This window comes from Drosophila gunungcola (genome assembly GCF_025200985.1).
Source record: "Drosophila gunungcola strain Sukarami chromosome 3L unlocalized genomic scaffold, Dgunungcola_SK_2 000002F, whole genome shotgun sequence".
Classification (NCBI taxonomy): Eukaryota; Metazoa; Arthropoda; class Insecta; order Diptera; family Drosophilidae; genus Drosophila; species Drosophila gunungcola.
In genome coordinates, this window is record NW_026453178.1 from 86,937 (window position 1) to 102,557 (window position 15,621).

Sequence of the window (15,621 nt, forward strand, 5' to 3'; positions counted from 1 at the left end):
ACTTTCTAATTGTATGGCTTAAAAATATAATCAAATAGTATATAATTTTTTTAAGTGCATTAAAGGCAACTACAGCAACACCATCAAAATCAGTAATGTAAAAATATGCTTTCATTACCAAATGTCTAGCGCGCGAGTATTAATACATATGGCATGTATAATGTTTTCCTTTGGGCAACTCATCGTTGTCTCTTTTCAGTTTTTTTGTGCAGAGAATCTTTAAACGCTTTTCAGTCTACATTGTACTTGTTTTTTCCCCACCCTTAATAGATTAAATAAATTGTGCAGCTATCAATCAATTCACGGAAGTTTTTCAATCCACCCATCTATTTGGCAATATAATTCAAAATGTAATTAAAGGTTGAGACAAGTGTTGATGGCTGAATGAGTTTTGGAAACCGAAAAGGTCAAAAATTATTGCCTTACCATAGAAGACCTATGGAAGAATGGGCTTGCATTATCAAATAACTGGAACAAATTTAGCTCAATTGTAGTTTCATTTTGTAGATTTTTTAAATAGTACCTTGGCAACTTAGTGCAAATTTATTTAAATCATTTAGGCGCAATGAGAAACTGTGCTTTGCTAATGATACCCACCAGCGATTAGTCGCAGTCGAAACCCAGCTAAAAAAAAGCTATGAAACAACAAATTAAATGCCACGCCCACATGACCTTTTGAGGCGTTGCCTTTGTTCATTATTTTTTGTTGTTTCTCGCTTAATTTATAGGCCCAAGTGTTGTGTCATAATTAAACATTTTTATAACACAATAAAGCGAGATTATCAGATAGCGGAAGCATTCTTCCATTTACTTTTCGCAATCACTGTGGTGGAAACTTTTTGAGGGCGGGCGGCAACCCTGGAGGCCAAGCACATGTAAACAAAAGTTATCAACAGCTGATAAGGCCAACTGCTTTTGTTTACAAACTAAAGATAGGTGGAAGGGTGGGTTACGGAAAAACATCTTTTGAAAAGAGAGTGCTTTCCTAATTTCACTCTCATTTATCCGGGTTTTTCGCGCCTGCGCCCTTTCATTTCTTTTCAGATTTGGCTGCTGCGCTCTAGAAAGTCAGAATCCCATTGATTTTTATCCAGAATCCCGAAGTAGAGTTCTTAATCCGCACCCAAACTGACGGCTCCAGTTCAAGACGAAAAGTTCGGAAAGAAAAATCATTAAAAAGCTGTTAAAATTAAGCAACATATTTAAAAAGAAATAACCAAAATCAAGAGAAGCTTGAGTCAAGGTGAAGTGTGCTATTTTCAAGACGTTCGACCGGGTCTAAGTCAGAGTTTTTTGTGTCTACAGTTTTGGGGCGTGGGCCCAGCCAAACCCGATAGCTCCAAATTTGGCCATGTCCCTGGAGTAAGTGAAAAGTGGAAAAAACATGGAGTCTTCCAGCAAATCCTGGCTGCTGTGCAGCATCCTGCTGATCCTGACAATTTCTTTGGGTACGTACTTTGGGCTGCGACGGCAAGGACTGGTTGTTCGCCCCGCCCCCTTTCGGGCTGGGGCGGTTATGTAATTAACGAAAAAAAAAAAAAACAAAAAAGAGGCCTTTAAAAATCTTTGTTAACTGTGCTAATCGTTTCCTAGACCCCGCAAACAAACAAAAAAGCCAACTATCTTTCTATTTCTCTTCTCTTAGCTAGCTTACGATTTTACAGCAATGATTTGATTTTTTTCTTAAATTTACGCTTTGCGCTGGCAGCGCCGCCTTAACAAGTTCTCCAAGCTCTCATTGCCAACCACCAAGAACCAACAACTACCACCACCGGCCCTTCAGCTCCTGGCATCCAACGTTTTGTGTATATAGCTTAGCCACACTACCCCCAAACAACAACAAAAAGAACAACAAATAATGTATAGCTACTATATCCAGTAGACCAGCAACCGCCACACAACCACCGACAAATCTCGACTTGCGATTGCCCCGATAATAAATGAGACTTGGAGAATCTGCCAAAGCGTCGCTGCTGCAGCGCTGCAAATGAAAAAAAAAAAAAAAATACCGAAAAAATTATAACCGAATCACAACTGCGCTAGTCATCAACTCTATGTAAACTAACTATATGTTCCGTATTCTCAAGTAGAAACCCTCATAGCACATCCCGCACTCGACTAAGTGCCGCCCCACAGACTAGATCTTCTGCCATAGCTCTATCTTTAAATAGATTTACTTAACCCTAGCTTAGCTCTAGCTATCTATCTCGTTCTCTGTCTCTTGCTCTCTCTTTTTCGCTCCCGCTCTCTCCACAGTCTCTCCAATGCTCGACATCTATAAACTTCTGTACCTGAACCAGAAACTATACTTCCAGTACACCTGCATACTCGTCTTACTCTATGAATAATATTTATAAACATATATCCCCCAGCTATAATCGCTTTTGTAATTAAACCTTTCTCCAGAGTCCCCTCTGCATCTCTCTCTCGCTCTCTCTCTCTCTTTGACTGTCTATCTCTCTGCCTCTGTCCATACCCCCCCAAAAAAAAAAGTACCCATGACTGTGTATCTACGAAAAGCGTGGTAGCCAAGGTCCTTGAGGGACCCGCAGGATGGGTGGTGGCGTACAGCATCCCGACCGACCACCGCAACCGAAATGAACAGCAACCGAAAAGAAACAGAAAATGCAAATCAAACGAAAATGCAATGAACTGAACCAACAATGCATATATGCTACATATACGTGTATATAAAGATTTCTGTATCAACTGCCGAATCTTAATTCATACTCCTTCTCTTCTGAGCAGTCCAAGAAGTAACGAAAAGAAAAGCAAATAGAAATTGTAGTCGAATTTCGCATAGACAGAACCCCCCATTCAGGTTTAGAGTTATATTTGGTATATAAGAAACGAAAAAATATTAGTACATTCACATTCATTCGCATACACAGACACACACGCACTCAGACATTCGTTTAGTATTTGTCATCATAAATGTATACCCAACCCAAAAATCATATCGTTCACCTAGCGTTAAGTGCAGCTCCAAAAAGGAGTTTCGAAAGCCACGCACTCACACTGTAGCAGAAGCTGTCGTGCTCCATATATGAGACCATACACACGCACACACTCGAACGACAAGGATAACCCGGTCACACACACATGCGGCCGAGAGTGTGGGCCCCAGCATCTCTGAGCTTTCCTCTCCCTCTTTGGCACTCTCTCTCTCTCTCTCCCGCTCTTTCGAAGGACATTGCCGTATGTGTGACGTGAGCTTTTCCGGATAAAGCTCACTCAGCTGTCAAACAGAAAGGAAAACAACTGTAATAGGGACTATAGCCATCTCTGTCCCTGTAGAAAATAGAAGTGGAAACTCCCGTTAGAATATCCCTGCTGGGGCGCCAATATAATGTTTCACTTTGTTGAGCACATTTTACCGAACAGTTAGCTCTATAACCTTTTAACCTTAGTAATTTGTCGTGCCAGGACTCTAGGACTGTAAGAACCACGAGGCACTCGCATTAAACCATCCTCTATGTGGGGGGGTATAGCCCATTCCCCATCTCATAGTTCTTGTTTAATGCAAGTGCCTCCCATGCGGCGTATACTCAACGTAGGCCAGAACAACAGCAACAACATCAACAGTGCCACTTGCACACCACCACCACAACTAAAACCACCACAAATGACACCCACCTGCACTACCAAAAATACAGCCACTGAAAAATTAACCACAATCGAGCGGTTCTCATGTGTCGTCCATTTTTGTTTTACTTTCCCAATCAAAATTCCAAAGTGATGCTGAATTTGAAGACGATAAATCGGTATAAAGTCTGAGAATGCCTCTGTCCTATCTGCTCTCTCTCTCTCTCTCTCTCTCTTTCACTCTTCCTGTCTCTCTCTCTCTCGCTCTGTCTCTGTCTAACTCTATCTGTCTATAAGCTAAACCATCCCAAGCCCATTCAAAAAAAATTCTAAAAAAATGAACAACAAGAAAAACTTAAACAAAGAATACAACAACTTTGCTCATCCGTTCGTTTCTTTGTTTCTCTGTATTTTCTTGCATTACTTTTGCCTTTGGAAACCCTATGTGTTATTGTGTGCCCACCATTATGCTTTAATTAAACCCTATATTCCCTCCTCGAAATTCCCGAATGTTTGTGTACTCGCTTCCGTTTCTTGGGTTCGCTTCCGTTTCCGTTTCTGTTTCCGTTTTCCGTTGTGTTTTTTAGTCAGTGCATCCGAAGATGAAGAGCGCTTGGTGCGTGACCTCTTTCGAGGCTACAATAAACTCATACGACCCGTACAGAATATGACACAAAAAGTTGGAGTAAGATTTGGTTTGGCGTTCGTACAGCTAATCAATGTCGTAAGTGTTCTCAAAATCAAATTTGTCAATCAAAAAACAACCTGAATAATAACAATAAGATTATGCTAATAAAAAAAAAAAAACAAAAAACAAAAATCATAACTAACATTCGTAGAGTGTAAATGTGTTTTCGAGTTCTGTTCCTAACAAATTCTTCAGTTTCGTTGCTGTCATTTATCGTCCATATATAAAACCAAAAAAAATAACATATACACACACACACGCCCATTGACAGTCAGTAACACCCATACACACACACACACACACATGCACTGGCTGCTCCCTCCACCACGCCCCCCATCGCGGGAGATGGGTGGGGCGGGGGCGGGAGAAGGGGCGCATCCAAAGTTTTCAGTTTCGGTTATGCTTTGTAAATAATTACGTACACGTTGTCTTGACTTTGTATGTTTGTAGTGAACTTGATGCTAGTAAATCAAATACAAAATACAAATACTAACCCTAAACAATTAAGATTAAACAAGCAAAACAAACTAACCAACTAACTAACTAACTTACCAACTAAAGTAAAGCCACATGCGAAATAATGTCTTAACTGCCTTCCCACCCGCTCTCTCTCTCGATTTCTCGATTGTGTACGCCAAAATATCGATTCGATTTCGATTCGTTCCGAATCTCAAATGCAAATCGTACTATTACTCCGTACTTCGTACCGTTCTCTCACACCACCAAACCACCAACCAACCAACCAACCAACCAACCAACCAACCAACCAACTAACCAACCAACCACCAAACCACCACCATCTGATCACAAATCAAAACCGAAAAACAAAACGAATTCCCGAAAAAAAAAAAAATTCACAATAAAAACCGAAAATCGAAAACCGATCAAGAATGAGAAAAATCAAATTATGAAATCAAACGTTTGGTTACGTTTGGTTTGGTACGACTACCAGCTGCAGTGGGATGAGGCCGACTACGGCGGCATCGGGGTTTTGCGTCTGCCCCCCGACAAGGTTTGGAAGCCGGACATTGTGCTCTTCAATAAGTGAGTAAATGGCCATTTTCTCTAGCTAACCCATCTCAACTCCAACTCCAACTCCAACTCTGTACACTATAAGTCAAGAACAAGAAAACAAAAGAAAGCGTAGGCGAAAGTCGGAGCTTTTATCGTTACTATCGCTGTGAATGAATGCCCGAAATTAATATTGTACTTTTCCGCCCCCTAGTGCCGATGGTAACTACGAGGTGCGCTACAAGTCCAACGTGCTGATCTATCCCACTGGCGAGGTCCTCTGGGTTCCGCCGGCCATTTACCAGAGCTCCTGCACCATCGACGTCACCTACTTCCCCTTCGACCAGCAGACCTGCATCATGAAGTTCGGTTCGTGGACCTTCAACGGCGACCAGGTCTCACTCGCCCTGTACAACAACAAGAACTTTGTGGACCTGTCCGACTACTGGAAGTCGGGCACCTGGGACATCATAGAGGTGCCCGCCTATCTGAATGTCTACGAGGGCGACAGCAACCATCCCACGGAAACGGACATCACATTCTACATCATCATCCGCCGCAAGACGCTCTTCTACACCGTGAATTTGATTCTGCCCACGGTGCTGATTTCGTTCCTCTGCGTTTTGGTATTTTACCTGCCAGCCGAAGCCGGCGAGAAGGTAAGATTGAGATCGTTGATTGGTGATCAAATCCCGATTTTAGAGGGTAACATCTGGTCACGGGTGGGGTCAAGTCAAGAGTACTATACACTTTAAACAGATTTCTAATATCCATAACCCACCTAGGTATTGTCAAACCACATATTTCCCTCTAATTAATGATCAAAACATCTTTGTAAGCATTAATTAGCTAATCTTCAGCATCTGGTTTTTAATTTGGCTAATTCCAAAAAACAAGATTGATTAATTCCAATTCGCTACGCCGCTAAAGCTTACAAATTTGATAAGCGTCTAAAAAAATAGTTTTAATTGAGACATAGTCTTTTGTTTTCTGTTTTTTAGAATATTTAATTACTATTGTTATTATTTTAAAATTGCGTACTTATTTTTTGCTGATTCTGTAAGCCTAAAAGAGGACAAATTGAATCCTTAAAATAAATTTAAATAAATTAAAGCTAATTGTTAAAATTTTTAAGATAATATTTTATTCTCAGCAGTTATTTGGCTTTTTTTTCTTTAGAGCTTGGTACCTTTTTGAGCTGGTTTTTTAGGTGGGGTCACGGCCATTACCCGATCGGTTAATAACGATGTTTGTTCCCAGGTTACGCTCGGCATTAGCATTTTGCTGTCACTGGTTGTGTTCCTGTTGCTGGTGTCGAAGATTCTGCCGCCGACGTCGCTGGTGCTGCCGCTGATCGCCAAGTATCTGCTGTTCACCTTCATCATGAACACAGTGTCCATCCTGGTGACCGTGATCATCATCAACTGGAACTTCCGTGGGCCGCGCACCCACCGCATGCCCATGTACATCCGCTCCATCTTCCTGCACTACCTGCCCGCCTTCCTCTTCATGAAGCGTCCGCGGAAGACCCGTCTGCGCTGGATGATGGAGATGCCCGGCATGAGCATGCCCGCCCATCCCCACCCCTCCTACGGCTCGCCGGCCGAGCTGCCCAAGCATATCAGTGCCATCGGGGGCAAGCAGTCCAAGATGGAGGTCATGGAGCTGTCCGACCTGCACCACCCCAACTGCAAGATCAACCGCAAGGTCAACAGTGGCGGCGAGCTGGGCCTGGGCGATGGGTGTCGCCGGGAGAGCGAGTCCTCCGACTCCATCCTGCTCTCCCCGGAGGCCAGCAAGGCCACCGAGGCGGTGGAGTTCATCGCCGAGCACTTGAGGAACGAGGATCTGTACATTCAGGTGAGCAAGTAGGACTTGAGGCATCATGGACACTAAAAAACTAAGAAAAGAAAGAAGGGGAGCATTTTACTTTGGCACTGATACAAAAATGGAATAGTAAAAAATAAGTATCTGAATCTAAGCAATAAATTAAATACTAAAACTTAATTAAATCATTTAATATTCAAATATTTAAGTAATGTGAAAAATATTATTTCTATTTGTACAAAGTTAAGCTTAATTCTTAAAGTAAATTCACAAGTAAATACAGATTTTAAAAACACAATATATTCCTTTTCTTTAATTAATTTGTTGGTTGAACGATAAAACAAGTGCTTAAAAGATTTTCTTTAACATTTGCTAATTCAATTCTTTAATCATTATATAAAATAAATTACATCGTTTAGGAACATACTTTATTTCAATTTATCAGTTGATTTAATACTAAAATAGTAATGGCATAGTTATGAAATTTATTAAATTCACTTATGTTCACTGATAAAATCACTTAATCACAAATTACCGTAGTTGAAATATTAATAATTTCATATTAAAATAATGATGATCACTAAATTTAAATACTCAACTAATTTTACATAATTTGGCAACTGATTGAGTTATTAAGTCATAAACATTCCTGTATATTAGAGTAGTTATCAAAAATACTTTGACACAACTGTAGTTGTGGCAAAATCATAAAAAAGAGTTTGTTAAAATGTTTATAATATGGCAGCTAACAAAGTAATTTAATCATTGAAAACAGCTGAAAATATTGTATTAGCTAAGTTGAAGAGTTAAATTAATAGTAACTTCAAAATCATTAAAGTAAATACTAAATTAAGCTAAAACCTAAAAATGGACAGCTGTTGTCAGGAAAACAAATTACAATATTGTAATAGTTATTCGATTAATTAATTATTTATAGTTAGATAATGATGACAATGACTTTAGTACTCACATTTTATTTATCTTCTGCATCGAATCCCATTCACACACTAGACTCGCGAAGATTGGAAGTACGTGGCCATGGTGATCGATCGCTTGCAGCTGTACATCTTCTTCATTGTGACCACGGCCGGAACGGTGGGCATTCTGATGGATGCCCCGCATATTTTCGAGTACGTGGATCAGGACCGCATCATCGAGATTTACAGGGGAAAGTAAGCGACAAGTGAGGACTGGGAGCAGCCAGGGGCTGAATGAAATGGTTAACAGCATTGCAAACGCAACAATAATAAGCAAAACGAGGTATTGAGACAGAAGAGAAACATTGAAAAATTGCGACAATTAGTGCGGATTTTTAGATTTTAATAATTAAAGAACACTAAACGATATTTGCTTGAGCAGAATTAACACCTAAAATAACTTACTAATATTAACTCACTTTGGTAAACACACGAATTGGAACACTGAACAACACACACACACTAAACAGTCGTCAAGTAAAACTAATAAGCAAATAATTCACCAGCAACAAATGTTAAACAAGTAAATCAAAAAGACAACAACCTAGTGGAATTGTGAGTAAATTTATTATTTTTAAAACGAACTTAGCTAATATAGACATATATAGAATGAAGTTTAGTTTAAGTGCAATAAACAGCGGGACGACCGTTTTCCACGAACTTGTTATTATGTTGTGCCGAACTTAATCATAAGTAATCCAGTTTTACGCATGAGATTTAAGAATGGAAAATGGAAACAGCCCCCCAATCAATTTGTAAATGCTTCTCAAAAGCGATCGCAGCTAGCATAAAGATCGTCTTAATCGGAGGCCCAGGCTGCCAAGCCGGAGCCAAACATGAAACCAATAAAAATGCAAAGTTAATTAACTGAACCTGACTATTTGCTGTCTTGGCTGCATCGCGCATACGCCGCGTGTTACGCGCCTGGTCACTTGGCTTTTTAGCTAATTTATATGGGCATAATATATTGTTTTATTGGCCAACTGGAGAATGTCGATTCGCATAAGCATCGATTGTCTGTGCAGCTTACAGAGTAAACAAACATCAAAGTGGGAGGGCTGGGGTTGCCAATTATGTAAGCACGATTCTAACAGATCTTGGCCATATGTGTGTGTTCGGCTCGAATTGTCTGGCGGTTATTCGCACATTAATCATCCGCCCACGTAACCCTACGATGGTACGAGTTCTGTCGTCTCCCATCGGACCTAATTAGTGAAACACACAAACGGCCAGAAATCCCCCACATTTGGTTCCTGGTTTGAAGTTAGCCCCCGGGCTAAAGACAAACACTAACTAGTACGCGCTGTTATTGACTTACAATCGTCGTTGATTCGCCGATTACCAGATTACCAGATATAGATACAGTATCTCTGTCCTCACCTGTGGCTACATCAAAGGTTGCAGCATCACGACGACGACTACAACGATGACGACTGAGAGTCGATTGAGCCAAAACTCGTCTCGCTGGCTGACTCAAAACTTCGGCATCTGCTGAGCGCCGAGCGCCGACTTAGCCAACTTAGCCAAGCTAGCCAACTTAGGGGCTGCTCTGGGCCAGGCCGGTATAAATGCGCCAAGGGAGAACATTTGGGCATCATTCGATTTCTGATTTTGCAACGAAGACGTCGCATCGGCTTCCAGCAATATCGTGTGCGGTTCGGTTCGTCTGCCAAACCGGTAATAATTCGATTCGCTGTGATTTTTCGTGTGTTGTCTTGCGGCTGCGAGGAAAACTCGGAAAAACCGCGGCGCTCATTTGGCAACTGGCAGAAATGGTGAGTTCGTTGGCAGACGGAAAATGCCGCCGGTTTTCATCCGTGTTGTGTCTTGCAGCGCTGTTTCCTGCCTTTGGTGTCCCTGCTCCTGGCAGCGGGGCTCGTCCACGCGGATGTCTCTCACCTGGACACGGATCTGCAGGAGGATGGCTATCACTACAAGCAGCCGTCTGTGCCGTTTCCGCCTCCGGGCTCGGGAAATGGCATTGAGGACGGTGGCATAGGCCCAGGACCTTCGCCCTCGGCTCCGGCTCCTTCCTATGGACCACCGCAGACGCAGCCACCTCGTCCCCAGCCGCAGCCAACTCCCACGGCTCCTGCCCCGTCTCCTTCGTATGGACCTCCCCAGACGCAGCCACCACGTCCTCCACCGCAGCCAACTCCCACGGCTCCTGCTCCTGCCCCGTCTCCATCGTATGGACCACCGCAGACCCAGCCACCTCGTCCGCCGCCACAACCAACTCCATCGGCTCCTGCACCATCTTATGGACCTCCCCAGACGCCGCCACCTCGTCCGCCGCCGCAGCCAACTCCCTCGGCTCCAGCTCCCTCCTATGGACCCCCACAACCACAGCCTCCATCCCCGCAACCTGGACCGGAGTACCTGCCACCACCACCCCCTGCACCTCCTGCACCCAGGCCACAACCCACTCCGCCACCACCCCCTCCACCCAGGCCACAGCCCACTCCAGGATATGGTCCGCCACCACCTCCTCCACCCAGGCCGCAGCCCACTCCAGGATATGGTCCGCCACCACCTCCTCCACCCAGGCCGCAGCCCACTCCTGGCTATGGACCACCCCCTCCGCCTCCAGGACCTGGTCCCAAGCCTCCAGGACCACGCCCACAGCCGGGATCTGAGTACCTGCCGCCTCCTGGCGAGAACGAGGTGACCCCAACTCAACCGCAGCCAACTGCTCCAGTGCCGGAATATGGTCCACCACCACCGTCAAAGCCTGCACCACCTCCGGGGCCCACTTATCAGCCACGTCCGTCTCCACCTGCACCACCAGCACCTGCACCTGGACCCACTTATCAACCACGACCACCAAGTCCGCCTGCTCCTGCACCAGGACCCACTTATCAACCACGCCCGCCAAGTCCTCCTGCACCACCGGCACCCACTTATCAGCCACGCCCACCAGCACCACCTGCCCCAGCACCAGGACCCACTTACCAGCCACGCCCCCCGGCACCACCAGCTCCTGCCCCAGGACCCACCTATCAGCCACGACCCCCAGCACCACCTGCACCACCAGCACCCACCCAGGAGTACGGACCACCACCACCTACCAGTGGTGGCGATGAAGCGGGCTCGCTGGGACCCGATGGCTACAACTACAACAAGCCTGCCAAACCCTTTACCTTCTAGACAAGTACTCAAGTCCACTGTCCTGTGAACCACCATTGGACCCACAGCCCACCACCCCAACCACTAAAATCTTTTTCCAAATAAAAAAAAAATCTCGAAAAGCCAAAGTCGAAGCTGGATATGTCAATCACTCGGGAGATTCGCTGGTGGGTCAATGTCCCAGCTTAAAAACGCGACCTTCTGTGGCGTCACTTCTGACAGCCATTACATGGAGAAAAATTAACATAATTTTTAATTCTACAGTGGAAACAAAAATAGTCGTCAAAATACAAATTTTAATATTTTTATAGGTCTTAAATTATAAGGAAATACGATTTCTAGGGATAATGAAATACATTTCTCAGTTAATTTGTATCTTAAAATCGCTGCTTTTTTTTACAGTGCAGGCATATGGCCTAGCCAAAATACCAGCGGTTCAAGTGCAGTCCCCAGACACCACCCAGTGGTGCACAATGGCCTGGTGGCCGGTGGCCGGTGGTCAGTTGGTAGGTCAAATCAATCAAAGCTGGGGGCGCCATAAATCAGAGGCGGAAATTCCGAGAGCCTCAAGCAGCCGTGAACGTTCTCAGGCCGGCGCTGTTTGCAATATCTATAAACCCATAACGACCATATAAAAATATATATATATATATAGATTGGTATAATAGTGAGAGTCCATAACGATTGCAATTGGCAATAGCCACAGACATTGCATCCATCCATACATGGGACACTCAAGGTGCCGGTGGAGCCAAAATAAATATGAGCGAGTCGATCGGCGATCAACGATCAACGATCGACGACTCAATTCCCACCGGCTGTCGTCAGTGGCTTAGTCAGTCAGCCAGTCAGTCAGCCAGGTTCATCAGTCATTTAGTCAATACGCCAGTTTGGCTTAGTCAATAAATTGAGTTAGCCGTGGCAACTTCATTAGGTTGCCAAAAAAAGAAAGATAAACAAGAGGCAACCACAAAAAAAAAAACTAAAACTAAACCTAAACCTAAAACTGCAACTGCAACTGCAAGTGCGGTTGTGCAACGATGTTCGAATAGGGTTTTTAGAGGGGTGGGCACTTTGCCACTAATTACATAAGCACCCACTGTACAAAACGGCCTTCAATTTCGCTGGACACAGGGGCGCCCTAAGCCTCGCTCACACATCACAGCTCGATCTGAGCCATTTGATTAACGTCTTAACGAGCGGCTTGGGTGTGATTTATGTTGTCAGGCATCTGCAGCTGCACTTAGACTTTACTTTTTGCGTGATTTATGATTACAGCACGGCACTTGAAAAGATTGGGCATGACAAGAGATTCGCCACGCATTGTTTGCCTTGCTTTGATAATTATGCGATGGAAATTACGGCAATACAAATGGCTCCATATGTAGTAAAGCTAAGGCCCAAAAAAGAAGTTCAAGCGAGTCACTTGCTGACCCTAGCTAATTTCTGCCACACCGATGACTAGTCCGATTCCAATTCCATCCGGGTGTAAATTTCCCAAACAAGCTATTAATATTCCGCTGCCTCCATCAAGCGAACACGCAAATGTAAATGCGAGTATAAATATTAAATCATTCTAAATATGAAAGCGGCAAAAAATACATCTTATTTTTTACCCGAGGGCGAAATTCTCAACCGCTGGCATCTTCATCGTTCATCTCAAATTTCCAATTAATTCTTCAAATTTTATTCCGACAGGGGCTAATCAAAAATATTAATGAACATATTATAATTATGGCTTAATAGACATACAATAAAGTCACCGAAGTGATTTATGCCGGTGCCAAGAAGCCGTAAAGACAAGAAACAGCACCTGTTCCCCCTAGAAATATTGCGCATACGCAACGTGGGCCACATATGCGTTGCGTTACGTTTGGCCCGCCCTTTTGTAAATCAATCACAGGCGAAATTGCCCTTGGCATCAGTTTCCGTTGATTTTTTTTTTTTCTATTCTTCACTCGATTTTATCTTTTTGCTGTCTTGGCTCATAACTGTTCAATTGTAAAACAGCAACGCACTCAAACGTTTTTAAACATTGCGTACGATGATTTGTGTAGACGGCGCAGGCCAAGCGAAATATGAATCAAGTCGTCAGCGGTGCTCGACTGGATCAGCGGGCAAAAAAACCAGCTATGGAAGCCACTCACGCATGCAATTAACTCTCAGTTCAAACAGTAAAAACATAATTTGCCAGCTTAAAGTTGGGCTTTGAAAATGGTTAAAAAATAAGTTTAGCTGGTCATAGGTTCTATCAAAATTTGTAGTCTACTTTTTATCTGGCTTTGGCTCAAGTTTTAAGCTTCGTCAAAGCTTGACTTAAACAATTAACTTCATGTTAATTCGCAGCTATGTCCACTGCCTTATCTAAGCTTTTTATTGGTGCTTAAACAGATTAAATCTTTTTACTGCTGACAAAATGAGCCAATTAAAATCATAAATGATTGTTAAAAAAAATTAAAAGTTACTTTAAGACGGCTTTGTTTCATGGACTTTGTAACTAATTATTACCAAACAATCAGATTTGCCGTAAGTAAATCTAATTTACACCAATTAAATGCTGTAACCTAGAAAAAAGATTATAGCCCGATTAAAAATAATTTTTTTTTATTATAAATTTAGTTAATTAAACTATTTGCTTATTTGTATCACAAGAGAAGGTTTTAGTTGCTGATGGAAAATATAAAAATAAATAATAAATAGTTGTTGTTATTTCTGATTTTGTATATTTAAATTTTACAATTTTCACGATCTTTAGAGTTTGTTCAATATAAATATTTATCTTTTTTTTATAAATAATATTTTATAGCAGTTAATAAATGGCTAGTAGCCCGAAGTCTTTGTTGCCTTAATGACTTTTCTATTTTTATAGTTTCTTCACCTCAGTTCGTGAGCAAAATTTTTATAAAGGTTACTTTGCTAGTTTTAAAATAATTTTATGGCTATTCATAAATCGATACAAGCCCCAAACCTCGATTTAGTTTATTATTACCCTAATGTCTTTACTATTTTTAAATGTATTTGCTATTTTCGCGATCGTTTCATTTAAATATAGGCAATGAGCATACATCTCGATTAAAAACCCACTGATGTCTCAATTTATAGCTCTGCACGCGTAATTCCGCATAATCCATTTGCACTACAACTTCCTCATCCAATTGACCGATATTGCCCCCTTAGCAAAAACAAAAACCCCTGACCTACGCCTCAAATCGCATGCTTGTATCGCATTAACAGTAAATTAATCAATTGCTAATAGATGTTTAACAACTGTTTAACCTTCCCGGCGAGCATTCAAGTGGTTGCGAATTAATCACGAGTCCCACAGACAGCGGCGATTTATGATTAAACGCTGCCATTCTTGAGCGTGAACAAATCGTTTAGCAGTCAAAAATTGGCAATTACTCGGTGTTTTTTTTTTTGTTGGCTGGCCGTTCCAGACGCAGTCAGTCAGTCAATCGGCTCGTGGCCAAAAAAGATGATTTGGCTTAGCCTTTGTTAAGGATGATTGCCAGTGTAAGCCCAGAGTATTGAAATCAAATCGCTGTGGGCGCCAGTGATTAGCATAATACCAAGGCATCGGCAACACATTTTGTCCGCTCTACTAAGTTTTAATTATAAAACGAACACAAAACGCCAACATTAATCAAAAGATGCAGAAAAGAGCGACAAACTCGATGCGGTCTAGATCGATCGAATTTGAAAATTCATTCATTCAAATGGTGCGACTTGAGCCCCAGAGGGCGGCTTTGTCACGCAAATTTTGTTAATGCCGCTTCTGACTTTCTGACTAGCTGACTAGCTGACTGCCTGACGACTTTTAAACGGCTGGCCAGCGTGAAGCAATTAACGGCATAAATAGTCTGGGCCATCCAGCCATGTGGGTCGCTGTGTTGAGAGCACTGACAGCACTTGTCAAACCAATCCATAATGGATGTCAAAACAGCTGTATGGGTCTCGTCCAAAGCTGGCTAAGAAATGCAAATGCAGAGTCAACACAACGAATCCGATTGAAAAGGCAACACGACGCATAGCAGTTAATCCAATGTTTACAATCTCTTTACAAATTTTAACCTTGGCCTTACACACACAAAGCGCAGCAAACGGCATCCGAATCGAAACAATGTCATAGCAGTTAGTCAAAGCATCAAAAACACCAGACACATGCAAATTTTGGGTATTACTATATATGTGGCAAGATGATCGTCTGTTGACTCACTGATCCGTTGGATACCAGAATCTTACAATCTTACTTGGCAGACAGAGCGGCGGGCCGAAAAGAACCTTCATCATCATCATCATCATCGCTAGTAGCCGCTTGGCGATAACCATCATGATAATCATTCGCCGGTAAAAAAAAGAACACATGAAACGGGTTCTGCTAATGGCCATTAAGCATCGTCGGACCAT

General features: G+C 42.7%; 2 protein-coding genes across 6 annotated transcripts; both read left to right on the forward strand.

The window, feature by feature from the left end:
- The first annotated feature begins 1,096 nt into the window (after positions 1-1,096).
- On the forward strand, positions 1,097-8,955 carry LOC128257927 (acetylcholine receptor subunit beta-like 1). 5 transcript variants are annotated; one of them, XM_052989220.1, is made up of 7 exons: positions 1,097-1,243; positions 1,306-1,448; positions 4,173-4,309; positions 5,163-5,317; positions 5,499-5,943; positions 6,545-7,152; positions 8,133-8,955. In XM_052989220.1, the coding sequence occupies exons 2-7, from the start codon at positions 1,385-1,387 to the stop codon at positions 8,296-8,298; spliced, it is 1,575 nt and encodes a 524-aa protein (XP_052845180.1). In that variant the 5' UTR covers positions 1,097-1,243; positions 1,306-1,384; the 3' UTR covers positions 8,299-8,955. The 5 variants fall into 5 exon arrangements, with proteins under 5 accessions (XP_052845180.1, XP_052845181.1, XP_052845178.1 ...); XM_052989221.1 differs by having other exon boundaries at positions 6,545-7,144; positions 8,123-8,955; XM_052989218.1 differs by lacking the exons at positions 1,097-1,243; positions 1,306-1,448 and having other exon boundaries at positions 1,456-4,309.
- A 729-nt stretch (positions 8,956-9,684) lies between these two features.
- On the forward strand, positions 9,685-11,342 carry LOC128257929 (uncharacterized). Its single transcript, XM_052989224.1, has 2 exons — positions 9,685-9,863; positions 9,922-11,342. Exons 1-2 carry the CDS (start codon positions 9,861-9,863, stop codon positions 11,233-11,235), a joined length of 1,317 nt encoding a protein of 438 aa, XP_052845184.1. The 5' UTR covers positions 9,685-9,860; the 3' UTR covers positions 11,236-11,342.
- The last annotated feature ends 4,279 nt before the right edge of the window (positions 11,343-15,621 follow it).